At 42.4% G+C, this 27,548-nt stretch overlaps 1 protein-coding gene across 5 annotated transcripts in view; it reads left to right on the forward strand.

Moving 5' to 3' along the window:
* The window catches only part of USP3 (ubiquitin specific peptidase 3), a 48,597-nt gene that overhangs the window by 18,839 nt on the left and 2,210 nt on the right, over nucleotides 1-27,548 (forward strand). For all 5 annotated transcript variants that reach the window (XM_027798112.2, XM_055717286.1, XM_014287362.3 and 2 more), the window contains exons 2-14: nucleotides 916-976; nucleotides 3,320-3,451; nucleotides 10,746-10,829; nucleotides 12,930-13,011; nucleotides 15,538-15,620; nucleotides 16,509-16,622; nucleotides 17,317-17,430; nucleotides 23,468-23,614; nucleotides 25,528-25,634; nucleotides 25,800-25,880; nucleotides 26,790-26,908; nucleotides 27,070-27,183; nucleotides 27,298-27,365. In XM_027798112.2, coding sequence (XP_027653913.1) covers nucleotides 916-976; nucleotides 3,320-3,451; nucleotides 10,746-10,829; nucleotides 12,930-13,011; nucleotides 15,538-15,620; nucleotides 16,509-16,622; nucleotides 17,317-17,430; nucleotides 23,468-23,614; nucleotides 25,528-25,634; nucleotides 25,800-25,880; nucleotides 26,790-26,908; nucleotides 27,070-27,183; nucleotides 27,298-27,365 — 1,306 coding nt within the window. The remainder of the gene's footprint in view (nucleotides 1-915; nucleotides 977-3,319; nucleotides 3,452-10,745; nucleotides 10,830-12,929; nucleotides 13,012-15,537; nucleotides 15,621-16,508; nucleotides 16,623-17,316; nucleotides 17,431-23,467; nucleotides 23,615-25,527; nucleotides 25,635-25,799; nucleotides 25,881-26,789; nucleotides 26,909-27,069; nucleotides 27,184-27,297; nucleotides 27,366-27,548) is intronic.

The raw sequence follows: 27,548 nt of genomic DNA on the forward strand, positions 1-27,548 counted from the left end.
TCCTGCTTACATGGGTTACTTACTGAGATTTTCTTTCTAATCTGAATTTACAGACTTTGCTACTGGGTTGAGGTAGGAGTTAGAACGATATCCCGTTTCTGTGACTCTACCCAGGGGTGGTGTTTCATCATTTTCTAGCATCTACTGTTTTCCCCCCTTTAATCCCTTTAGTTTAAAACATCCATGTTTGTTTAATTTTTCTAGGCTTAGAAAGCAGCTAAAAACTTCTGACACCTGACACTGTGAAGCACAGCACTGCATTACATTTTACCCTTTCAGCTTCTTGTGCCAGACTGAAAGAGTAAAATCCTTATGGGTAAAGCCTTTACCAGCACTGCAACATAGGAATGCATATTGTAAATGGTATATGTTATCGTGCGTTGCACAGTAACTTACTCTGTGTGCTTCTTATCAGATTGCCAGGCTTTCTTGCAGTATCTTCTTTAAAATGACTTCTTGTATAACAAGTTTTATGAAACAGGAGTGAAGTACTACGGCTTTTTTCCTGCGCGTTCGGTGGACTGTCCTATTAAAAGCCAAAAGGGAAGTGTTTAAACTTTACCAGTGTTTTTGCTACTAATGCTTCTGATATTCTGGTATTACATTTCAAAATCAAGTAAACCTCATGTGAATACAAATAAATTTTTAAATTTTTCATGGAGTATAACAGATAAATGTGTAGCTTGTGACTAAAACCCAAGCCAGAAGAAGGCTGATGTGCTTTAGTGTCGATAGCTCTTCAGTCTGTTAGCTTAGTCCCTAACACAGGTTAATGAACATGGCTGGCTGTTGTGTATAGCTGTGCTGCTAAGGTGGAGTCAGCAGAGCTACTGCTAATGCTCAGGATGTGTTACACAACTGTAATATCAGAGACAATTAATTTGACACTTTTTTTTTTTTTTTAATCTTTTATAGTGTGCCGGTCAAATAAAAGTCCGTGGGTCTGTCTGACATGCTCAAGTGTCCATTGTGGAAGGTGGGTACAAAGTGTTAGTATGCAAATCTTTTAATCAGACCTTTACCTTTTTCCTTGTTTGCTTGACTCTGAGGCAGTTTCCTGAATGCCTTATAATTCCCTGAAATAAACCTTTCATGATCTCGTTTAACATTGTATGTTTAATACTAAACACACTTCTTTGCTGCCTTGTGAGAGTCCCGCGATTATACTCAACATAATTCTTTTTCTGAAAGAAAAGTATACGGTGAATGTGATTGCTCAGCTCAAAGAGTGCCTGGAGAACTCCTAATTCAGGGGTTTGTTGTAAAGTTCCATTGCGTGAAAGGTTTTTTCTATTGTAATAAGATGAAACCAGTAATAATTCTTGGAAACCCACAAATCCAAAGTTGGCACAGCTTATTTTAAGAAAAACAGCAACTGTCTAGCTTAGACAGAAAATACCTTAAATGTACTGTAGTGTAGTTTTGGAACAAAGTTATTGCCATAACATTTAAGAACTAGCTACCATTGGAATTCCTTCAGAATACATCTGGTTTTTGTCTGTAGTAGTTGAAGTACACCAAAAGAATTTGTAGAGGAATGATGGAGTCAATGTTTATTCTTTGTCAGGATAATTGTAGAAAATTTGCTGCTACATAAATGTTTGAGATGCACATATTTATGAGGACGCAGTTAGTGTTGACATTTGGACAGTATCTGAGATGTGAACATGTTTTCATCTGTAGGGTAGTGTCTGTGCTGATGTGCTTCTATTCTGGAAAAGCATCATTAACCTTGGTGACTTTGTCTTTTAAAGTGGATTCAATGAACTCCAGGTTTTGTTTCTTTGATCTGGGTAACAGTAACTGCCACAGTTTTAATAATGTCTCTTACTCACAAGCCCCTTTCTTTTTCTCTATTTATGTATTAATTTATTTTGTAAATGTATACTTGGTGAGAGCTAAGAGAGGGGGAGCTACTTCTTGTTAGTGTGATGGTGTGAAATAAATAGTTTGGAATATTTTACTTGTTACTAATTAAAAAAAAAATATGGTTACTGTCCACTTATGACCTTTCTTGCGTGCAGTTAGTAGACATTGAGTGAATTACTTAGGCAGTTTGCTTTGACTTTCTGAACTGCTCCCATCCATCAGGAGTAGAAAATAATTGAATTAGAAGAATGTAATATAACTTGCAACGGGAGCACTTTTGATCGTGAAAGCACACAGCATATTCTTCTGTTCAGGTAATGTTTGAAATCAAAGGAAAATAAATAGAGCTTTTCAGATCTTTGCTTGAAGTTCATCCTCCAGGTTAGTCACTGGGAGCATTACTGACTGTGTTACAGCAGCAGAGCATTTCTGTGGGAGCGTAGCTTTATAAACCTGGCATTTACACCGTTAGGCACAAAACCAAACTCCTGCAAGCACAACTGTCGTATTCTGGTTGTGACAGAATTGCTGCAGGATTGTGCCAGCACAGCAATGTTGATAACTAGCACAGCTGCGTTAGCAGAATTGTTTACACCTGCATGTGGGAACAAGTGTAGAATACAAAGACCTTCATGTGGAGCATGTGTGGACTTCCTATCTGTTCGTGTGACTGAGCTCAGCAAGCAAGAAATGGGGAAGGAGGGAATTCACCAGAGGTCTGGCCATGCACTTCTAAGTATTAATGATTTTTCAGCTGATACTTAGGGCTCTTGCATTTGTAATGACGCTTTTTGTTTTAATTAAAGATACTTAATTTTCTAGATCTCAAATTTTGAGTGTGAAAATACTCATTGTGTCAGCAAAAGAGCTGTAGGTTTTAAATTTTTTTTTTTGGTTAATGTGGCCCCAAGCCCTAGAGCCTTTCATTTTCATGAACTTTAGAAAACATAGAATGCGCTAACGCTAAATCCTGCTGCAGAGTGGGAAAGCTTTAAGTGCATGTGCTTTCATATGGGGGTCAGCACACTGTTAATCACAAACATGATGAGTGCTGGATGGTAAAGAAAGTAGAGCTGTAAGAAAAGTATATGGGAAAGCAATAAGGAGAAGAACCACGTTACAGGTATGGAAAAAGGGAGCTAATGATTTTCTTGGTCGTGAAGGTGCGTCAGTCATTAAGGGCCCAGGTCCTGGGGTTTGGTACAAGGATGCCAGTTTGTGGTTGCTATGAAGGAGATGGAGAGATTAATTTGGACAACACGGGTGAGTAAAGGGATAAAAAAATCAGAAAATTGAACCAATGTTTTCACACAGGTCAATTGCCTATTTTAATGCCTGTATAAACATTGGATACTTATTAGGCTGCCTTTTTTCTTCTGTTTTCAATGAATGCTTGTTAAGTAACTGTTTAAAAGAATAATACTTTTTTTTTGTTTTTAATTTATTTTAGATATGTGAATGGCCATGCAAAAAAGCATTATGAAGATGCACAGATTCCTATGACCAATCACAAGAAAACAGAAAAACAAGAGAAAGTTCAGCATACTGTGTGTATGGATTGCAGTAGTTACAGTACATACTGGTAAGGGTTTAAATGCTGTAAGTTGACAACTTTTTACGTACTAGAAGGTGAAAGCTTCAGACTGATGTAGACCATTGTATTGCATGCATTTTTGAGCGTTTAACCTCCTGATTTCCAGACCTAGCTGTTTAAAAATAGTTACGAAATAACCTTTTGCTTTTGCATGCATACGTAGCACTGGTTGAGGCTAAACTTCGGCATTTCAAATGACCTAGCAGAAACACTCTGAAATAAATGTTATTTATGTGGTTTGGAGTTGCTTCTGTTTGCTTTGAAGTGTATTGAGAAACTAACCTTTTAATTGCAAAAGCTGCTGTTCGGTTGTAATTACTCCTTCCATCAAATTGGTGAGTCTTTTGCATACCCTTTATTTGTCAGAATATCAGGAGGAACCTGTCGTTCCTGCTGAAGAGATGTGAACTTGAGGGACGTGTGTGTGGTGTTTAGGGTTTTTTTTCTGATACCAGCTTTTTTTTCTTCACTCTGAAAGAAAGTCTGCTTTCTTTTGGAGATTTGGTGCAACATGTATGAGTTTGAGAAAGTGATGGATCCTGTTGGGAAGCAGCGTCAAATCTCTGGCAAGATTAAGTAGCAGAATCGCAGAAGTGTTTTGTTTCTAACAGAAGCATGGCCTGGGCTCGTATATTCTATAGTTTCTTAAGAGTGAGATATGAGCACTGTTTAGGGAGATGGAATAGTTACTCTGGTAGTGTCAGGTTCCCTATCTTCCCTGTTCCTCCAAGAGCAAAGACTGGAAGTTATTGAAAGCAATGCTTGTGTGTGTTCAGTGGCTTCCATCCTCTGCACCCCTAAGCAAACCTGTTGACAGCTGCTTCCCCATCTCCTGTTGGCTCCATGTTTTCCCATGAATGTTGTTAGTTCTGTGGTGTGGCAGTGCAGATTTGAACAGTGCAAATCTCCTGGAAATCTGCATTATGGTCTTGTAAAATTACTGAGTAAATAGCTCCACTGATAGGTATTTTTTTGAAATAATTGGGTTTCTTTTGTGTACTTCATCAGGGAAAAATCTGTTTGCTGAAGTTTGGGTATCCAGCTCTATGAGGAATACTTCTGTAACAAATATCTTTATCCTCTGCAAGTAAAGTACAGTTAAGTGGTCTCACCTGAAGAAATTTTGTTAGGAGCAACTAAAAAATTATTCAGATGGTGCATGGAGCTGCACAGACACTAAGCACAGAAGAAAGGTTTGAGTAGCTTTGTGATGTATGGGGATTTTGCTTTTATTTACATTTTATTTAAATTACCAGCATTTTCATCTGCTCCTATGTGAAAACATTAAGAAACATAACTTTTTCCCAGGTGGTATGTATGCACAGGTTACCAGCAGTGGAACAGCCATGGGAAGCTAATTCCACTTTCCCAATTAATGTTGGTAACAACTGAGTTCAATGTTGTGGGTTTTTGTTTTTGTTTTTGGGGTTTTTTTGTTTTTGTTTTTTTTTTTTTTTATTTGAAGTATGACCTGTCTTCTAGTCACTCTGAAGGTAATAATATGTGGAGGAAGTTTAAGCAGGGTATTTGAAGTCTTTATTATAAAATCTCCATTTACATTTTTAAGACTTGCTGAGGCTTGATACCAGCAAGTCAGAGCACCCTGCTGACCTTATCCAAAACTGAATGTGGGCATTGCAAAACAATGGCAGCCAAGCAGAGACTGTGGGATCTGTTAGTGAAAGAAACTGTGCTTGTGAGGAGTAGGTAGGCATGCACTCGGGAAACTCACTGGTGTTTCACAGCATATTTGTGGTAAGACAGATGAGAAGCAGTTTGGTATGTGCTATCTTTTCTGCTGTAATTGAAGTAGAAGGCTGAGTCATCTATGGATGAACTGGAACTAATTGTAGAGCTTTGCCTTGGGGAGTTCCTGTTGCATATAATTCACTAGCAAATTATAACTCTCCTATGTTAATATGAAGCTGAACAAGTTTCAAAAGCAATGTATCTTTGCTTTCATTTAGGATATTTCAGTGTTTTCTCACCTGATAATCAGGAAAAGATTGTTTTTGTAACAGGTTTTGTTATTGCACCTGTTGTTTTTCAGTGGAAATGAGTTTAAGATGTGTAAAGATGAAGCAGAAAGCATTCAGACCAGCTTCTGCCCCTTTGTTTCAGAGTACTGTAGGGATTGCTATCAAATAGTGCTTGCCAGTTAAAGCAAATAGTTGAGTGAATTCAAGTCATAACTAGCTACTGTGGCGACTGAATTTCAAAATGTTGTGTTAGCTTCTTCGGTGCAGACATGAATCCAGTAGACGGTGCTATGTTTATGCAATGATGTTTCTTTTAAGTGAACTTTTATTTGAAGACTAATATTTTATGCTAGCAATGTGGGCATCCTCAATAATTTGGAAGTCAAGAAAATACCATCCCAAGACTTAATTGAATTCTACTTCTACAGTGAAAATAATGGAGGTATTTTGATGTGGTGCTGGCTTTTATATGTTTATTTGCAATTTTGTTTGCCATGCGGAGTTGAGTAGAATACTCTTGTTCCATTTTTATCCTATGGATCCCAATTTACTGTGTTCCCTTAGCATGCATGATAGTAGTGGTGAACAAGCTTGTATGGGCTCTTTCCTAAGCAGAAAGCATTTAATCCTCTGCTTTTCTTTGTCCATGTCATAAACTTTCATGCAGTCATGAGAGCACAGGCCGGGGTTTGCCTCAGCTATTCTTGTCAGTCCAAGGGGAAGAAATATTATGTGACTGTTGAAGCTACCATGGTTTATTGAATTTTGTTTCTAGTTCACATGCAATCCTGCTGTAAACCAGAACCAGATCAAGCAGTCTCCTGTAACTGCATTTCAGCTTGGACGTCTAGGTGTGTATGTTGTCTTTTAGGTGGTCACAAGCTTTCAACATAGCTTTGAAAGGAAAATATTTCAGTTCTGGTGGAAGGGTGGTCAATTTTGATATTTTTTTTTAGTCTGAGATGACATTTTTATTGTATTTATGATTTTGGTAATGTTTTGAAAAATACAGACATGTTGGAGGTATCATTAAGTATTGGGCAACTAGGCATTTGCTTTCCAGGGGGTTTTGATCTTTTTCTATGTCCTCCTGTTTGCCTGTTCAGCTTTCACAGCGGAGAAGTTGAGTAGATGTTGATCTCTTACTTGTTATGAGAGTACAACTCTCTTCTTGGTTCTTTGGTCACTTTTGAGACAGTAGATGCAATACTAGATCTTCAGGCTGACTTATATTTGAGACCGTAAGCACTGAGAAAAAACAAGACTCCTGAATTCCACTTTTTGGAGATAATCAGCACAAAGAGTTCACAAGAAGTACAGATCTCTTTTCAGACTGTTGCACAGTGCTTTCTCCTGCTGTGTCAGTGGTGGTTTTTCTGTGCACGACAAGTAAAATGATATGTGTAAGAAGCCTGCTTTCAGAAATAAGTTTCCTGAAAGAGGACTCTTGTAAATTTGTTTTCTTGGTTAGCACAGAAGTAGAAAAGCTGCCCTGTTAATGTATTTGCATAATAGGTTTCCCATGTTCATTTAATCCCAACACAATTTGCAGGTCAGGTTTCTGACCCATTAGCCTCCTTGTTATCACTTAAAGGGACATGGTTGTGCTCATGTCCGTGTCTCCCCAGCCCCCTCCCCCGGGCCGATGTTAAAATAACTTTAACTTTTACTGTTAAAAAAGGACTTTAAAAAAATCCTTTCTTAGTCTTTTGTGATGGTGGTTCTGTTTATAAAACAGGCTTATGGTGCTAGCACATGAGCATCCAAAGGTAAGATTGCTCTGGGACCGTTATTTTGCATTCCGCCAGTCAGTGGAAACTGAAGAAGGTAAAAAGCCTTTTATCAAGACAGTAAAACTCGAGTTCTTAGTGTACTCATATAAGGTGTTAGCACAACTAAGGAAATGGGTTTTCTTAATTTTTCCTGTCCTGTAATTCTTCAGATCTGGGATTTTAAACATGGCATGAAGCTCTGTAACTTACTGAGACGGCCAGCACTAAGCGTAAGTGCTCCCCAGAGCAGTGCATACATTCACTGGCTTGCTGCCATTTCAGCAGCAAAGCAGGCCAGAAAAGACCAGCCCTTGGAGGTAGCAGAGGTGCTAAAAATAGAAAGTGTATAGAGAAGAAAATACATATAAGGGACCCTCCACGAGGTACAGAATTCTCTCTGCTAAAAGCATATTGTGGAACTTCTGTATGCAAAAAGGTGTATTGTTGATTGGTGATAATCCTGAGGATCATGAATTAAACATCCTTTGAACGTCAGCTGCACATATAGGAAGTAATGTATTAGCAGTTTACCTTTAAGGTCTGGGCTTAGCAAATTTTAAGCTATTAAAGCATAAACTACTTTCTATGCTGTTTAAATCATTTATGCAAAATAGATCGGTACTAGTGCTGCTGTTTCTCGTAGTTGTGCTGAATCCTCCATGTTGCAAGGGAGGTGGTTTAAAAAAACCTGCCCATTAAAAAGAGAAATAGAAGAAGCTTGTCTTATTTTTAAGTGAGTCTTGAACTTACTTTTCCACTGTTGCAAGGACCCTGATGTTTAATGATGTATTTGGTTTTATTCCTCATCTCGGGGAAAGTGCTAACTTGCAGTTTTAAATAAAGATGTAACTGGTGTGTGAGATCAGACTAAAAATAAGTTTAACATGATCTTTAGGGCGTTGGAGCAAGTACTGAATCATCGTTCAGCAGTACATTGGCTTAGAGGCTTTCAGTGAGCTTGCATCTGCTTTCATTCCCCGTTTATAAACGTAGGTAGCTACACAACTACAGTAACAACGTACTTGTGGTAGTGTAACAGAGCGTGTGGGCAGGCTTGGTGCTGGGGGGGAGTGGGACTGTGCTGATCCACCTGCACCATGCTTACCGGTGCTTGGCTCTGGTGGCTGTCCCTGAGCTGCGGTGTCCGGCCAGAGCGACAGAGGCGGGGACGCTTCGTTAGGTGATTGTAGGTGGCTGATGTAGCTGAACAGGGCTACTTAAAACATGGCTGAAAAATAAACATGTTTATTAAATTAATAAACAAATTTATATTATTGGGACTTCTTCCCAAACTAACTAGGTCTGTGGCAATCTTTTTGAGAGGGGAAAAAAAAAAAAAAAAGCTACTGCCAGCAATAGAATTATCTTAGTAATTTCTAGATCTTGCGTAAGTATCCATAACTGCTGTGTTCAGTGTTTGGAAATCTTGAGAGTTGTATTACTTTCTCTTCTCAGAGGCAAAAATCAACAGAGATCCTGGACAGACTGGTCTTACAGACTCCTGTCGGTGGCAAGGGCCTTTATTTCTCAACTCTTTAGTCTCTTCAAGAATCCAGTGTTTGTGTTAACATTAGCAATACTGTTGCCTTTGAACTACACCATAGATTTATGCAACAGAGAAGGTTGTGAATTCCTGTTGTGCCTGCAGTCGATAGCTTCATTACCTTGTGAAGCAGGATTTGGCCCAGCAAAGGGGTAACCTGCGGTGGTGAGGATGTGCTTCATCTTGGAGTCAGTTCTGTGCCCCAAAAGGAAGGGAGAGAAATAGTTACAGTTCTGATATTAAACATACCCAGAGTTAGTCAGTTGTCTTCCCAGGAAGCATTCAGTTGTCTGCCAGAACGTGAAGCTGCAGTTGATGCTCACGGTAAGCCCAGGGCTGACAGGTACGTTCAGAGCAGTTACCTCTGTGGGATGTGGGGGAAGGGAAGCTGTGACAAGTCTCTGCTCCCTTTTTGTCGCAGTGCTCTCAAAAGAGCTGGTGCAAGTGTTAAGCCTTGTCTTACCTTCCTGTTTCTCACACCAGGATATGGGTTAGCTAGTTGTTGAGCTAGCTTTTGGCTAACCCTGCAGGGGTGCTGTGAAATGTCACCTGCTGTTCCTGCGCGCAGCAGAAGGGCTGCCTTGGCTGGCTGCCTCCTTTGGAGAGACCGTGAGGATGCAATTCTTGGTTTACCAACGTGCAGGTGTGGATTCTGCAGGGCTGGGCTTCCTTACTGACTGCAGCATTTCTTTCCAGCGGTTTTAAGAGATATTTGTCCTTCCTTCCCTTCCGCTTTCTGTTAAAGCCACCCCTGTATACAGACATCCCCTTTCCTTGGCAGTGGAAGAAAGAGCGTGGATAAGAGGGTCCACATCACTCTGGGATCTCTGTTCCCTCCGTGTTGAGAGCAAGAAATGCAAGGGATTTAAAATACAGCTCGCAGCAGAAGTTAATGCTGTCTTGCAACAGTGTTCTCCTTGTGACAGTTTTCTTTGCTACTTTCTCCTTTCACTTCCTCAAATTGACACCTGCACTGTGGTATTACCACCACCTACTCAGGAAAACAGTGAAATAAGGGGTGGGGTTTTTTCAGCATTCCTTAAAGGACCCTCAGCCACCCCCTTAGAAGCGGTCTGTAACCTTTGCCTTTGCACTGTATGAGGCATTACGAGGTCACAGTTTGAATATTAAATTATAATGAACATCTTTGCTTCTTGGGAAATAGGAGGTCTTTGTAGAGCATTATTGGATCGTAGACTTTTGTAACCCTTCTGTTGAGAGGCCGTTTTGATTTGGCTTTACGTTTGCCTTGAGGCGGTGTGGGGATCAGCTTCTCTATCTTTTTCAGCTAAGTTAAGTTACTTTTGGACACTTGCCCTGAAAAAGCTGAAAATACTAGCTTAGGTTTTGTCAGAGTTTCTGTATATATGAAAACTATGAGACATTGGGTGATATTTGTGGTTAAAGCATTAAGTGCAAGTTGCTGCAGACTTCTGGTGTGACTTTGGACAAATCACAGAACTTCTCAGTTAACGTTCCCTGGTCTTTTTTCTGTAGTAGAAACTTTTACAGTATGTGTGTATCTGTTCAGCACCTCAGGCTTTAGTGATAGCTTTACAGTATTAAAATACATTGATTTATGCTATACATTCATAAATACTTTGTATTCTGTTTACCTGTTGTCAGCTAATCTTTTATGATAAATCTTCTAGATTGTCTACTGATGCTGCTTCTGGTTACACCCTATGTTTGAATTTTTGTTGAACTGGAATTCTGCTTTGGGACAAGCAGTACATTGTGCTTCTGATTTCTAATGAAGAACTGAGCTAGAAGAAAAAACATGTAATAAGATGGTGCCTAAACCTTCTCCTGCTGTTGGGTAGTTTTCAGTGAGGACCAAGCTCAGTATATAGGTGTTGTGCTCTCCTGTTCCCTTCGTAGTCTTCCACTGAGTCACTTCAGTGCTTCCTGCACTTTGGCTTGCATGGCTGTTTTTGGAGTACTTCACTGAAATCCTTTGCACATCCTGATAAATGTTTTTCTTGCAGTTATCGCTGTGATGATTTTGTAGTCAATGATACCAAGCTGGGTCTGGTACAGAAGGTCAGAGAGCACCTACAGAACTTGGAAAAGTAAGTAGTTTGTTTACATCCAGACTGCTTTGGGTAGACCAGTAATACTGCATCATTTAAGTGGTATTTCTGTTTTATATGTATTTACATATTTAATACGTATGTACATTTTGTTCCTTGTATGCATGTGATACTAGGTATGTTTACGTATCCTTTTCATCTCCGAGAAGCAGAGGTGCAGAGTGAAAGGATTTGACTGATCTTGTACGTTTTGTTTCTTATACAGTGATACAGGAATATAGATATAAATTAACTTGCTTGCTGCCAAGCCAAAAATTACTGTCTTTCCCATATAAATGGGAGAGAATTTCCAAAACCAGAATAAATTTCTGGAACAAGTATATTGAAGTGAAAATTGAAAATGCAGGTGGAAGTAAGTCTTCATGTTGATCGTGTAGTTTGGTTTCCAAACAAAAAGATAAAGAAGGCTTATGAATTTGGAATTGTACAGAAGAGACGTGGTTTTGCTCTGCCTTTGGCACTGTTCACTGAAAGGGAGGTGCTGCAGCCCTTGTGATGCAGGTACTGTGGCCACTGCTAGATAGCAAATAGTCTTTTCCCGGTTTGCTTGGAAACCTTGTATAATACCAAACAGAAGCACACGTGTGCACAGTGCTTCCAGGTAACATGCCAGTGCTCAAGAGTTCAAATAGGTCCTCCTAAGAAAACTCTCTGATTTTGGGAAATCTCTGGATCCTCTCTGCGGTGTGTGTTGTGGGTTAACCCCAGCTGGCAACTCGGCCCCACTGCGCTGGTGGGCAGGGGGTGGGAAGAGAGAAGGTGGGAAAGCTGGTGGGTTGGAACAAAGATGGTTTAACAGGTAAAGCAGAAGCGGTGCAGGGACAAAGCAGCCCAAGGGATTCACTCACCGCCCCGCGCGCGGGCAGGGTTCGGCCGTGGCCAGGGCTGCAGGGCTCCATCGCTGCTTGGGAAGGCCAGCGCTGTCACTCCGAACCTCCCCCCCTCCTCCTCCTGCCCCCGGCTTGTACGGCATGGTACGGCATGGCATGGTACGGCATGGCATGGTACGGGGCACACCCTGGGCTGCTGTGCCCCCTCCCCACTGCTTGTGCCCCCCAGCCTGCCCACGGTGGGGTGAGGTGAGCAGCGGCCAGGCTGTGGCTCGGGGCCCCCCCCCCAGGCCTGGCTGCGCAGGGAATAACTGTCCCAGCCAAACCAGCACTGTGGGTCACTTACTCTGTAGGTAACTTAACTTTTTCGTTATTTTCTATCCTCTTTTTGATGGGTTTCTCTGGTATGTAATGAGATGTAAAGATGTTTAAGCATAATGAGAAGTGCCCATTAGTATTTCAGAAACATCCTGGAGATCCAACTCTTTGAGAGATAAATGATACTGTGGAGGCTTCCATTGTGTGTGATGACAGTTTTTGAATGTTTGGAGGGCTTTTTAATTAAAAAATAAATAATAAAAAAAAAAGCACTGCCACACACCCTGAAATCTGCCACAAGTTGTGATTTTGCTGTTACATTAGAGGGAAATCATAAACTGGTAGAATTGAGGGGCTAGTAATTACCAGTGATGTGGAAAAGAATAATTAACTGTTGTTGTAACTTTGTATTAGTATTACACTTAAATATTACTTACGTTTTAAGTAAGAGAAGTCAGCTGTAATACACAAGTGCTAGCACTAGACATTTTTTTGATTTCTGGTAACCCTACTTTGTGCTGATTTTTTGAAGTTATCTTTCTAAAGGCTTAGATGATTCTTCTGACAGGAGTATTTAATGGAAAATTCTGTATTAAATATTCCATGATTAAGGAAAAATGTCAATATTTTAGATGAAAAGTAGCATGCTAATAAGGTGACTTTTCAGGGTGTATGCTGTAGCATACGTAACTTAATGGCATTAACTCGGACATTAGTGTTGAAAATAAGATGCGCATCTGTGCTCAGAAGGAGGTGCAGTCTGTTTTAGACTATGAAAAGCGTGTGTTGCAATGGGGAAGCTCTTTGCTGTCTTAATGACATCTGATGGCAGATGTAATCGCTGTGTTAAACATTAGGATGCTTATCTGTTGTCCATTTCACAGGATATTTTGTGTTTATAGTAAGTAACCCCTTAATTACTTTCCAACAGTTCAGCCTTTACATCAGACAGACATAGGAAAAGAAAACTATTGGAAAACTCATCTCTGAACAGCAAGCTATTAAAAGTAAACGTAAGTATGACAGATTCTGCTACAGTGAGTTTAAGGGTTTTTTCTAAATCTGCTGAGTCTTATAGTTGGCCGGGACTTTAAGTACTTAGTTACCCAAATTCTTGCTGTATTTTGTCTTTCTCTTCTCCTGACTGCACACCTAGATATTTTTGATATATTGAAAAGTATGTTTGATGTTCTGCTGCATTTCTGTTGACCTGGACTTTGAGCTTCCTTGCACTTAGGAAGGGTTTCGTATCGAGATGGAGCTTCAGAGCAGTTTGAGCTTGGTGGGATCAGCAAAATTGGAAGGAGCTAGTACCTATTGGGATGAAAACAGGGATAGACACAAGGCTTTCTTCTCCTGAGCAGACAGGGGTGTTTTGTCTCTCTTTTTCTTTGGTGGGTGTGCTTGGTGTTTGTGGTTGGGGTTTTTTGGTGGGTTTTTTTTTTTTTTTTTTTTTTGTACTGCAGAAGGCAAAGAAGCAGGTGCCCATTCTTTTGACTAGGGGGATAAAAGAGTAATTGTTAGGAAAGTAAAAAAAAAAAAAAAAAAAAAAAAGACAAAATTTTGAAAGACATCAGTTAAACTTGCTTTCAAAAGGAGCTGTGGACTATTCTGAAAGCTTTTCTTACTCTGATCTCTCACCATCAGATCTGCAGAACAGCACTCAGGAGAGGATGATCCAGCCCTTGTTGGTTGCTGAAGGGCTGCATAGTTTCTTCCAAACAAAGATTGCTTCAAACCAAATGTCTCTTTTTCCACAGTTTGGGTTGAGGGAGTTTCTAATCTTCAGAACTTCCCCTAGATTTTAGGGGGGGAGAGGGGAAATACTGACCCTGCCGTATGCAACTGCTTCATCTTCCCCCTGGGCAGAGGGAGTGGCAGAGCAGAGCTGTTCTCCTTGGCCCGGGGGCTGCAGGGCAGCTCTACTCAAAGGGAGCTGAAGCAGTCGCTGTCATCAGCTCTGAGGAGCAATTACCTGATTGCAAAGAGAAGGATTTCTCAAGAGGAGTATGAATAGAAATAAGGGGGTGGGGTGAGAGCAAAACAGTCTGTTTCTGTTTTGCAAAGTCTGTAGCAGTGTGGTTACTTTAAAAATGCACTACCTACGGTCAGTTTAGGGTCCTCTGAATGTGCCGTCCTGATCTTGGGGTGATTGAGGGAGCCTGTGACAAATAGTGGGTTTTTTTGCTGTGGCAACACACAGCATCATTGTCTGGAAAAACTCAAAGCCAGAGAAAACTAGAAGGAAAATTCTGGACAACGTTTAGATACAGAGAAGACAGAATTAGAAAGCATGAACTTAAATGCTGCTTTTATTCTTAGTCTGTGCTGTTTTCTTTTCTCAGTTTTATTAATACTTGAATATCGCCCGTGGCAACAGATGATCTTTTTATTGTTGGCACGTTGGATCCTTATCTAGAAAAGACAGGGCGCTGCTGTTTGCATTAGTAACTGTGCTGTCTCACCCTGGGCAAGAGTGAGAAAAGAATATGCTAAGGATGCTGTGATGTTTGTACTTTAAAGTTTTCTTCCTTTATTGGAAAGCAGGTCTCTCTTTATAAACAATTCTTACGGAATTGTAAATTGCTTATGTAAATGATACTTTTTTATTTTAACAACAGTATCTGCTGTCATTAGTTTTTCACTAAAGGTGACGTTTGTGGTAGATTTGGGGAGGAAAACAAGTTTTATTGGAACATTGAACACCTTTGGTAACCTGGATTTGTATGCAGTCTTTGGTGTCAAGAAGTATGTTAATTTTGAGATCCTACTACTAAAAGATAGTCTAGCTTCTAAATTCTGTTAGAATAATGAAGAATGCTCTAAAATGTCATGAACTTCCAATGTCATATTTTGTAGACAATTGAATGTGTCCCAAGTGTTGCAGATTCTAGAAGTTGTAAGTGCAACACTGTCCATGTTTCTCTTCCCTCTCCTCCCAGCCCACCCTGAAGATCATTTGGCAAAAGCAAGCTCATCTGTGGGTAACATTGCTCTAACCTGTTGAGACTTCTAGACTGTGAATGATTTATGTTTTGCTTCTCTGCATTCAACACATCACTTCTGTTGCACAGTCTTAACTTGGCTGTTTCTTTCCCAATAAGTGCTGTTGTCTGGCTTTCAAAAACCCCTGGCTACCACAAAACCCCACCAGGACAGCAGGGTAATGCTGGTGACTTAAAACCAAGCTGCAGGCTGCCTTACTGTGCATATTAGACATGAGACTACATGGATAAGGGTTGGTATTTTCAGTTTTCAAAGGCACTTCAGGGGAAATTGCTGTCCTGTCCAGTTCTCACTGAGCGTTATTGGAACATATATACACACAAGTACTTTGCAATGAAAGTTTCATGTCAAGTTGGAGCTTCAAGGCAGTTTGAGTTGGTGAGGTGGTTGCTTTGGCTTTGAGACTGCACTTTTCAAACAGTGAAGTTTGTTATTATTTACATCTATGCCAGTATACCAGCAAACAGCTCTGGGGGGACAAAGTGGGGGAGCAGCAATAAGCCTTTCTTTAATTTACCCGTTCTTGTTTGCAGGGAAGCACCACTGCCCTTTGTGCCACAGGCCTTCGGAACCTGGGGAATACATGTTTCATGAATGCAATCCTTCAGTCGCTCAGGTACTTCCGAAGCTTTCTCCGCGACTGTGAGAGTGGTTGTGTGCTGTAGCATTAGGCAAGTGAATTTGGCAAGTTGCCACTGTACGAGAGTGTACCTGGATTTGCAGGACGGGGGGTGTGCAGGTGCCGTGAAGCTGTGTTTCGCAGTGTGGGACTGCCCGTGATGCAGCGTTCCAGAGGAAGCCTGCCATATCCTCAGTGGAAAGCGAGATTGCCCTGTTATTGCTGAGGCTGTTGAAACCTGTTGATGCTTAGGGTTGCTGTGAAAGCAGAGACAGTGCTTTGAGGGATGGGGTCTCACGAAGGGGCTAGGGGAACGGTTTCTGCAGTGCTGAGATGTTAGACTGCGTTTCATTGCTGCCGAGACTACTGCTGCTCTGTAATTGTCCTTTTGCATTTCCCAATTTGCCTGCTTCACTGGGAGACTGCCACTATAGCAGGACTAATAAAAGCAGGACTCCGTTCTGTTTTCTATCATTCAGGGTTCACCGTCAGGAGTTGAGGCACATACTTTTCATGTTCCTTACTGGGACCGTGGTGGCAGAGGTTAGAATTGATTGGCGGCAGACATGGAGTTAACTTCTCCTCTGCAGATGCAGCCTGCTTTGTTAGGGAATGGCTTCCGATCCCTCAGTCTGTCATGGTGTCTTAGTCAAAGCAGAGCCAAAATGTAGTTATTTCAGGTAGCTGGGATGATGATATTTACAGATCTGTTCAGTCGTTTACAGGAGATGAGTATTTGCTCTATGGTATTTCTTCTCTTTTGTACTGCTATCCTCTATCACTGCATGAAGTTGTGTTTATGCATTTCAAAGAGCAAGTTCCAGAATACATAATATTCTCTTTATTCTCTGCTCTTTAAGGATTTATTTTTTCCTTTTTCCATAGTAACATTCAACAGTTTTGCTGTTACTTCAAAGAGTTGCCTGCTGTGGAGCTGAGGAACGGGAAGACGGCAGGCAGGCGAACTTACCATACCAGGAGCCAGGGAGATAACAATGTGTAAGCTGCATGTTCCTTGTTAGCACAGAACTGCTGGAAACTTTTATGGAAAGCAGCAAATGCTTAGGTGGTAGAGCCACTATATGCTTTCAGTGCTGCAGAATCATAATAAAAATGATTCATGGGGTACAGAGTCACAGAAAAATATTGGCTGTACAAAAACCCCAAAAACCCAAGCTTGCAGTTTGCTGGTGCTGCAGTGGGAAGCAGTCAGATATATCAGAACTGGAGAGTGACTGTATTGAAGGTTAAGAAGTGCTAGTTATATGTACTCCAGACATGTTACTTAATTCCAGCTAAAATACAGTCATGGGGATGTGTCTTTAAGGGAACATACTACAAAAACAAAACCAAACCTCTAAAAAAATCTGAGTAAGCGATTCACAATCTGTAGCTTGATTGAGCAGGTGTTAAGGGAGGGATGTTAGCAGAGTCTACAGGAAAGTGGTGAAAGGTGGATAGATTTCCATGTGAGTCCTCAACATCAGAAATGTGATTTTCCTAACCTTTGTCTCTCTCCAGTGTTATGGGTAGGATTTTGGACATAAAATCTTTGAACTACTGGAAAGGATATTTACCCAATCATTACAATCTTAGCCAAAGTAATGTCTGGTATTTGTACCATTGAGCTAGTAAACCTATAAGGGTTATAAAAGCTGGTGATTAACTTGGGTTTGTATTACTTTCTTTCCAGTTCATTGGTGGAAGAATTCAGAAAGACCCTCTGTGCTTTATGGCAAGGAAGCCAAACTGCATTTAGTCCAGAGTCTTTATTTTACGTTGTTTGGAAAATCATGCCAAATTTTAGGTAAGTTGTAAAATAAGGAAAGTATTCTTGATTGCAGCCTAGTATTGCTGGTGTCCTACTCTAAAGTTTGCTGAATCCATGGGGTGTACTTTATGCAGCTTTCCCATATGCCCACAAATTGAAAAGGATGTTCGCTTTGACAGTTTGTTGTTCATCGGTAGTGCTTTTTTTTTCCCCCAGCCTCCTACCATGTGCTACGTGTAGCAGTGTCAGAGAGGACAGACATCTCAAATACTAAAATAGTAGTAGTTGTACATTTGAGCCAGTGTTCCAAATGGCAGAAAGAATCAAGATAATGACTGGTAGATAGGTGCCAAGTGCGTGGTGTTGACAGAACCCAAGTTTGGCTGCAATAAGAAGGTGATGTAGTCAGATCAAAAAAGAAACAGCACCTACAGGCCTAAATGCAGACATACTGGCTGAAACTTCCTTGATTCTCTCAAAATACTGTATACTCACCAGTTGGACGTGAACTAATGGCTATAAGAAAAAAAAATCTTGTGCATAATAGGCGTTTTGTGCCCATACTGACAAAAAAAAAAAAAACACGATAAAAAGAAAGGCAAAAAGAAGGTTACCCAAGTAAATCAGTGTCGTTCCTCTCCAAGGTCTCCCTGTCCTGGCCCCTGAACTTCTTTCAAAGGAGCACTGAAACCTGTTAGGATATATTGTGATGAAGGTAAGTTGCTCCATGTTCTCAGACAGTAAAGATGTTCTGTTATGTGACATCTCCAGCAGTGCTGAAAAGATGCTGTGAACACATCTGCTCAATCAGTAACTGAATAACGCTAATCTGTTTATTCTTTTCTTCACGCTGCCAAATATGTTTCACTCGGCTTATGAGAATCAAGGAAGTTTAATACCAGTAGTTGCAAGGAGTGACCAAAACATGATAGGCAAATGATCATCATCCATAATGTCCTTGACCAGTTTCCCTATTACAGTCTTCACTATAATTCTTGTTAGATTGAGAAACCAGTTCGTTAGTTCCTCAAGCAAATTTTCAGCACTGTGGGTTCTATCACAGCTTTTACAATAAAAAGTGGTTTGTTGGGGTTCTCCCCCTTCCCTTTTTGTTCCCAGTTAGCTGGGAGCATGTCTGTGATTGACTGATAAGAGAACTCATTAAATCATACGGAGAATAGGCAGCTGCTCAGTAGATCTCCACTCCCACATGATCCGAGGAGAGAATTTGAACAGTGCTTAATTGTACCTTGTAAAAAAAAAAAAAAAATCCTACTTGTGAGATTGGGAGGAGAGGGTGGGTGGGCATACATGTGAAAGCAAGCTAGAGGCAGTAGTGGGTTAACAGCAAACATCTGCTTTGGCTTGTGCTTATGGAGCCTGAAGTGATGGGGCAGGGGTAGGAAGCATGGTTTAATTGTTGTAGCCCAAAGAGTTTTGGTTGTTAAAGGCAAGTTGTGCCTGCCTCTGAGAACTGCAAGTGCTGTTCTTCTTACAGAAGGCTACAGAGGAAACTGCTGCTGATGCACTCCATGGCTGTCTGTCTCTTACTGCATACAGAATATAATTTATGGTTACTGTAAGCACAGCTGGGGTGCCTCTGGGCTCTAATCCTGCTGCGGAAGTCCTGCCTCCTGACTGTTGGGCAAAGTCTGCTGCTGTTGTGCTGCATGTTGGGAGAGTTCTGTAGCCCCATGCTGAGCTGCAAGATGTGTATTTTGCTGATTTGCCGCTGTATAAACAGTACGCTCTATTTTCCTAGTGACTGCTCCTGTTTATAGGAGCTTGTTGCCAGTAGGAGCGGGAATGTCAGAGGTGGGCTTGAACTGAATTGCTTCAGGTGGATGGAGATCCGTTTCGTTACACAAGCTGACTAGCAGAGAAACTATGCTTTTTGCTGAAGGGCTCTAAGATCATAGTTTATTTTAAACTGGTGTTGTCCATATCATCATGTTGTTTTAAAGATCTGTATCTTTACTTACGCTTTTTAACAAATCCAAAGAATTTTTTGTCTATAATTAACATTTCTGTATGCAAGTATAAACGCATGCACCAGGAGCACAACCAACAATGTGGAATGATTCCAAAGGTTATTTCATCAAATTTGTGGCAGAGCAAGTGTGCCATATACTTCAGAGCTCTTTTGTAGAATCCTAGAGCCATTTGGGTTGGAAAAGGCCCTTGAGATGAGTCCAGCCATTAACCCAGGATGCCCCAGTCCATGACCAAACCATGTCCCTGAGCACCACAGCTACATGTATTTCAAACACCCCCCAGGGACAGTGACTCACCCACCTCCCTGGGCAGCCTGTGCCAGTGCTTGACTGCCCTCTCAGTGAAATTTTTTTCCCATATCCAATCTAAGCCTCCCCTGGCGTAGCTTGAGGCAGTTTCCTTTTGTCCTGTGGCTTGTTATCTGGGGGAAAAGACCAACCCCCACTGCCTGCAGCCCCTGACAGGCATTTGTAGAGAGCAACCTTAGGTCTCCCCTGAGCCTCCTTTTCTTCAGGCTGAACACCCCTGCTGCCCTTGGCTCCTCATCAGACAGGTGCTCCAGCCCTGTTGCCCGTCTCTGGACACGCTCCAGCACCTCAGTGTGCCTCCTGGAGTGAGGAGCCCAAAACCAAACACAGGGTTCGTCCTGCGGCCTCACCAGTGCTGAGTACAGGGTGCCGGTCACTGCCCCGGCCCTGCTGGCCACGCTGCCTCTGATACGAGCCAGGATGCCACTGGCCTCCTTGGCCACCTGGGCACTCTGTGGCTCACGCTCAGCCGCCACCCCCCGGGCCCTTTCCCCCCGGGCAGTTCCCAGCCCCCTGCCCCCACCCGCAGCTGCCTGGGGTCACTGTGCCCCACGGGCCGGGCACTGAGCCGGGGTGACCCTCACACAACTGGCCTCGGCCCATGGGCCCGGCCTGCCCAGCCCCCCCACAGAGCCCCCTGCCCCCCAGCAGGGCAGCGCTGCACCCAGCTGGGTGTCGCCTGCAGGCTGGCCAGGGTGCACTCGATCCCCTCACCCAGATCCTCGATAAAGATCCTAAACCAGACTGCCCCCAGCACGGAGCCCTGGGGACGCCCCGTGTGCCCGGCCGCTGGCGGGAGGTAACTCTGTTCCCCACCCGCTCTGGGCTCGGCCATTGCGGCCGGCGCGTTACCCGTCTGGGCCGGTGCATTACCTGTCTGGGCCAGCACATTACCCAGCTGGCCAGTGCGTTATCCGGCCAGTTTGTTGCCCAGCACAGGACACACTGGCCCAGCCACGAGCAGCTGGTTTCTCCAGGAGATGCTGCGGCAGACGGTGCCAAAGGCTTTGCTGAGGTCCAGGCAGCACCACCCGCGGCCTTTCCCCGTCCGCTGGGCGCGCCATGTTGTTGCAGAAGGAGCTCAGGCCCGTCAGGCAGGACCTGCCTGGCATAACCCCGTGCGGGCTGGGCCCGATCCCCGGCGGTCCCGCACGTGGCTTGCGCCGGCACTCGGGGGGAGCTGCTCCATGGCCTTCCCCAGCACCGAGGCCGGGCCCACGGGCCTGTAGTTCCCCGGATCCTCCTTCCTGCCCTTCCTGCAGATGGGCGTCACGTTGTCTGTGGGGGCCGCCCCGGCTGGCCAGGGCTGCTGGTAAACAAGGGCGAGTGGCTGGGCGAGCTGCTGCGCCAGCTCCCTCGGGACCCCTGGGTGGGTCCCATCCGTCCCCGCAGGCGCGTGCGTGTCTCGGTGGAGCAGCAGGTCAGTAACTGTTCCCTCCTGGACTGTGGGCACTTCGTCCTGCTCCTCCTCGTCCCCGTCTTCCAGTTTAGGGGGCTGAGTACCCTGAGGGTAACTGGTCTTGTTAAAGACTGAGGCAAAGAAAGCATCAAGTACCTCAGCTGTTTTGGCAACATTCCCTGCCACATCCAATAAAGGATGAAGATTATCCTTGGCCCTACTTTTGTTTCCAATTTATTGGTAAAAACGTTTTTTGTTATCTTTTACGGCAGTGACCAGCTCAAGTTCTATGAGTTTATGAGGTGTTTAATGTTGAAAAGATGTCTGAAGCAAAGGCATTCCATAAATCTCATCTTCAACTGTTTATGATGATTGCTTACATGTTTATTAAATTGAAGATATCTGTATTCAGTGAACTAAGCAAACCTTGTGTTATCTCAGCAACTTCAAAACGATCCTACAGTGCGCAGTTAACATTGCAGCTTTGCAGTTGAGTTCTGTTTTACTACTTCGTTTTGTAATAATGTATAATTGTTTTGCAACTTTGAGAGAATAAGTCCTAGTTTTGACTGTCCAGGACTGGCCTGGCAAAGCACAGCAGGGTTTCAGGTGCCAGTTTTTCAGTGCTGAAAGGGAGGTGGTGCTGCCGATGTTTGTCAGGGTGCTGTAAGAGCTACGTACAAACTCAATGTTTTCTTATTTAAAGCTGCTAGTTTGAAAGAAAACATTTCTGTAATCCTACAAGATGAAGAGAGTTTATCTCCTTTTTAGTTTGTTACCTCCTGGCAATACTTTTGTAGGACATACCCATGTTCTTCACTAAGCACATCAGCCTCACAGTTCTGCTGCGCCAGGTCTGTGCTCGCTTCTCTCCCGCTCTGGGTACGGTGCTGAGCGCCTCACGGGCGGTACCACCCCTGCCTGCCTCGAGCAGTAGCATGGAAAACCATCTCCTGTCCTTTTCCGGACATTCCCACGTGACAGCTATTGCCAGTACTTAGGTGGAGTAGTGAGGAGAGAAGGGGGCAGGGGAGGCATGATAAAACAGCTTGAAAGAATGGACAAGAGGGAGAGGGAAAGCCAGCTCTACTACGCAGGGATTTTTGTAACGAGGCCTACAGAGACTTGCGCGTTATTATGTCTGTGTTGTACAAAGCTTTCACTGTTTTGCCGTGTTTGCTTTCCTACTTCATCTCACTGTACGTCTCGTGGCAAATGAATAGCAGTGCATGATTTAGCTGAAATAACTTTCAAGGCATATTTTACCCTGATGGCTTCTCTGTTCCCTTTGATTAGGTTTGTCAGTGGTGAAATAATACTGGTGACCCTTTGAGCAGCATTGCTGCTGGTAGCATGACACATCTGGGACTGGAGCCCTACCCTTCTGAACGCAAATGCTCGAGAGATGCTTTCAGTGCCCCACTGTTCCCTCCCCCTCTCAATCAGTGGTGCGTGGGTTATGCAGGGGAGGTGTGCAATTGTCAGCATGGCTATAGATCTCGCCCTGGGAGAGGAAGAAATCTCTCTTTCATCCTCATTCTTTCAGACTTCGTATGGTAGCTGAAAGATGCATGTGGGAAACAAACCCAGGATTAAATTCCTGACTTTGGCGGGGAGGGGAACAAACAGGCAAGCAAACACCTGGAACTGCCAAAGTGAGTGGGATCAGTGGCTGAATGAAAACCACTGAGAAGCACCGACTCAGAGTCCCACATGAGCAATACATTTTGTGGTGTCTTCTGAATCTTACCAAGCCTGAGATTTCAGTATATTGACCATAATTTATAGTAGTTTCAAAGTAGGGGTAGATAGCGTGCTGTCTGAATGTGATTGCTAACAGTTCTGCGGAGGTGCTACTCACATACTAGCCAGTAACAAAGAAAAAGGGGAAATGCTTCTCGTGACTGAGGGGAAGTCAGTGCTACCATTGTGTACTTTTAATTAACACATGTATGAGACCTCAGATGTTACTAGCACAGGCTGGGTTTGGTGAGGCCAATTAACGTGGCAGCTGTGTTAACTGAGTACATGAGCAAATGTTAGGTCTGCTGCTCCCCGTTATTTTATAAAAGGTGTTCTCCTGTCTAAGATGTATATTCTTAAATGGTTCTCCATCCTGAAAGACAGACGCATAGAGAAAGAGCGAGCTGTGAAGGACAAAAATAGTTTAATTTGTCTAGACATTGCTGTACCTTTCCAAAGGCTACTTGGAAAACTTTTTTTTGAACAAAATACGTATGTCTCTGTAAAGTCACTCAGTATTATTAAACAAGCAAAGGTTGTTTCCTGTGACTGCGGTGCTTTCTGTGTCTGCTCTAAAGCACTCTGTGCAACTAGTGACCTTGTTGCTGTTGTTTCCTTTTCTCTTAAGGGGATACCAGCAGCAGGATGCCCACGAGTTCATGCGTTACCTTTTGGACCATCTGCACCTGGAACTCCAGGGTGGCTTCAATGGTGTTTCACGTTCAGTAATTTTGCAAGAAAATTCTAGCCTGTCTGCAAGCAACAAATGCTGCATGTAAGTGTTTTTTGATTTCTTTGAAACTTTAATGTCTTTGTATGGGTCTCTATGTGGTGGATCTGAAATTTCGAATTCATGGTTCCTTGTTTAAGTCTCCTTTAGTGCCTCTATAAATGTTAGAAATTACAAAGCTGCAGGTGATTAGCATCCTGCAGGATGTGCTTTCTTTCAAAAGGATCTTAGACCAGCATTTTTTGTAGGTGTGAGTGAGCGTACAGGCTAAGTTGTAAACACATTGTAATTCATTAGTCTGTCAAAAATAAAAAGAAAGAACTCTGTATTTGCTATTCTGTACCCATATAGAATTCTTTCTTCTGTTCAGACAGCCTCGTTGTCTTAGGGTGATAGGTGGCCTGAACGGTACAGGAGCAAAAAAGTGGGCAAATATTTGTAGGTTTAAATTGTCAGCAGACCTGGATTAACGACTGAGCAATGTTAGTTTTAAGTCAATTTTCCTGCAGATGATCTTGCTATATCTTGACACAGTTAAAGCTGTTGCGTTTTTTTTTCCTGGTAGTTGTGATTTTCATGTTACTGTGTGTCTTGAAACAGAGGTAATGTGTTTCACTCCTGAAAATACTGTTGTTTCTGAATTCTGTCCCAGGTGTGTTTTCTCTCAGATTGAAACTGTCACAGAGAGAAAGCACTTTAATTTGCTTCAGGAGGGAATGTTAAGTCAGTTCAGCCTGCACATTTGGTCCCTAAGCCCTTGGATTCCCTACGTAAGAGTTGAGTGAATTTTCCCTTCTTATACCAATGAGGACATACAGTAAGCAGGTCTGAGAGGTAAAGGATTTTATAGATCCTTCATTAGGGAAAGCCTGGAGTTTGGACTGTACTCTCAACCACGTTTACATTCCTTTGCTGATGCTTCAAAGTCCCACAGAAGAATTTTAAAATGTTTGTAGAATTTAAATGTATTTGAAAACTAAGCCCATTTTGTTTTGTCAACATTTTGAATGTCGAAACCCAAGGAGAATTTGAACTTTGTTCAAAAATCTACCGTACATTTGTCTGGAGAGTGGCTGTTCAAATGCATGGTGAGGTGGAGTAACGTTGAGGGCAAATTAAGGTCACATACACTTAAATGCCAGCAGTAAAGTAATAAATAGGCGGTGAATGCTCTCTTCTCGAGTGCCAGTTCATTTGGGTAGCCATTTCCTTCTGCTCAACAGGAAGCATTCACATTAACTGTAACGGTGTAGGTGGAGTGCAGATAAGGAACGCAGGTTTCTGCAGGCTTGTAGCGTCAGATCTGCAAGCACAAACTAGCAGGTTTAGGAGTTGTATAACAATACAACTTAAAACTCATGGTTTTTTAATTGGACTATGAGAAGTAAGTCCATTGCATAATCTGCTGAAAAGACTGGGAGTAATGAAAGCATAGAGAACAATGATGGTGATGCATATTGTTTATCATATCTTAATACAACTTAAGCTGTCTTTGGAAGTGAAGTGCAGAAATAAGCTCTAGGAAGTCAAAATGACTTGTAACAAAGGGTGTAGAATTAAAAGAAAAAAGTGCTCAACCTACTTAAGAGGGAAGAATTTTTGTTTCAGAAACAGCCTTAATCACAGGGTTAAAACACTGTACCCTGTGAGCATCAGCTCTCCACTACAGAAATGTAATCAACCAGAATACTTCCAACACTGAAATTTTGAGCATCTGCTTAGAGCGTGCGCAGTTCATGCTACAGGATAAAGCAAAAGTAGTATAGTGGCTAAATACCAAGTACTGTACAGTTCTAGGGGGAGTTAAGCACCTGTTGAACTCAGTCACTGTTTGTTACCCATGGACAAAACCGCTCTGCCTAGTAGCGGTAAGTTGTAAGCAGTGAACACCTGACAGGTATTGAAAATTAAGCTCAGACATTCTGACTGACTTTACCTCTCTGACGTTGTTTGTCTAGAAATGGAGCATCTACTGTTGTCACAGCAATTTTTGGAGGCATTCTCCAAAATGAAGTCAACTGCCTAATATGTGGGACTGAATCTAGAAAGTTTGACCCATTCCTAGGTAAGGTGCATCTTGCTTTGAAAATACCAGGTGACTTAAGGCAGACGAATAAATCTGAAGGTTGATATAGATGTTACATGACTGAATCAGAGTTTTAGCCTGCAAAGATAGGCATTGCTTTATTCAGCCCTAACTTTTTTTTTTTTAAAATCTTTGTTTTTCTAGACCTTTCGCTAGATATTCCAAGTCAGTTCAGAAATAAACGTACTAAAAATCAAGAAAGTGGACCAATGTGCACACTACGAGGTAAGAGTGCATGGATAATGAGGTCATTGCCAGGATTAAGAGTTTATACTCTTCAGAGTATCTACTTGAGTGACTTGGTACCACGTGCCATCTAATATTGTGAGGTTCTGCGGTAGAAGGTGCCAGAATAATTTCTTGTGCAGGTTTTATTTTACCCCAGTCACTGTACTGACATGCTACTGTGGTAGACTGGGGCCAAGAAGTGCTTCAGGAGGTCAGCTAAATATCAAGGAGGGTTCCAGCTTAGGTTTTTCTTGGTGGCCGGAGTATTTCTCAGGCATTCCAGCCTTTCCAACCAATCCCTCTGCATTGTTGCCTACCGCATTTGCTAAGGCTCTGTGTGCAGAAGTACACGGATGTTCTGCTTTTTAAACAACGTAAATACAATCCTGCAAAGCTGGGCAGGAGTGCTGTTACTGACCTTGTTTCACAGGACGTTAATTTTTGCAGAGCTGTGAATATACTTGCTGCAGATTGTGAAGTATTAATCAAAACCACATTGTTTTCTCTGTTCACTCTGTACCTAAAATCAAATCAGCTGTAAAAGTTGAATGTTCTTTGTTAGAAAGTAATTTAGTTTCTTTTGCAAATTGTTGTGCTGAACATTGCACAGAATCTTGTTTGAAAGACGGAGACCTTGTGAATGCCTTTTTTCTCTGGAACGGTTTATAGCTGTTTCCAGGAACAGGGAATGCTGCACGTTTCAACACATTATTGTGTTACACACATGATTGCGTAGCTTCTTGCTGCGCAGATATATTTAACAATTGGACTGACTGCAGCAGATAGACACACCTTTTCTACACTGCTGTATTTGTTGTATTTCACGTTACAAAAATCACTTGATGTCATCTTGAATCAGGTTTCTTTGCATGGGTGTTTTATTTTTTGTATCTTTTTCTATTTTAGATTGTCTTCGCAGTTTCACAGACCTGGAAGAACTTGATGAGACAGAGCTGTATATGTGTCACAAATGCAAAAAGAAACAGAAGTCCACCAAAAAGTTCTGGATTCAGAAACTACCAAAGGTTCGTACAAGCACTACAGTGTGACAGTATGTTGAAGGAAACAATGTTTCAGCTGTCAGTAAACTCCTAACCCTCCCACCTACTTCAGGTGTCTTAACACCAAGTTCATCCTCTTCCTCTAATGCATCCTTTTTTTCCCCCCACCCCCCCCAATCTTGTAGGTGCTATGCTTACACTTGAAACGATTTCACTGGACAGCATATCTGAGAAACAAGGTTGATACATATGTTGAGTTTCCCTTACGAGGCCTAGATATGAAATGCTACTTGTTGGAGGTAAAAAGCCTGCCAATACTTTCTGTAGAAACTTGTTCCACGATGTATGTCTTTATTACAAATTATAGTTGGTGCTCTTGAGATTTGAAGAGTTTTCTGTGTTTTTAACCACAGCCTGAAAACAGCGGCCCAGAAAGCTGCCTGTATGACCTCGTGGCTGTTGTGGTGCATCACGGTTCAGGGTGAGTACACGGAGCGAGCCTGCTTCCCGGCAGAGACCACCTCCCCACGGAAGTACATGCAGAGTTAATTAAGGTGTTTCTGTCCCCAGTGAATGTCTGTATTTTTACTGGTGGAAATAAGCAGTAATTTATGAACTTACATGGGACTAAGCTGAATTAATTTCAGATGGATCTATACAGTTA

Source organism: Falco cherrug, chromosome 7 (assembly GCF_023634085.1).
Source record: "Falco cherrug isolate bFalChe1 chromosome 7, bFalChe1.pri, whole genome shotgun sequence".
In the NCBI taxonomy this organism is placed as follows: domain Eukaryota; kingdom Metazoa; phylum Chordata; class Aves; order Falconiformes; family Falconidae; genus Falco; species Falco cherrug.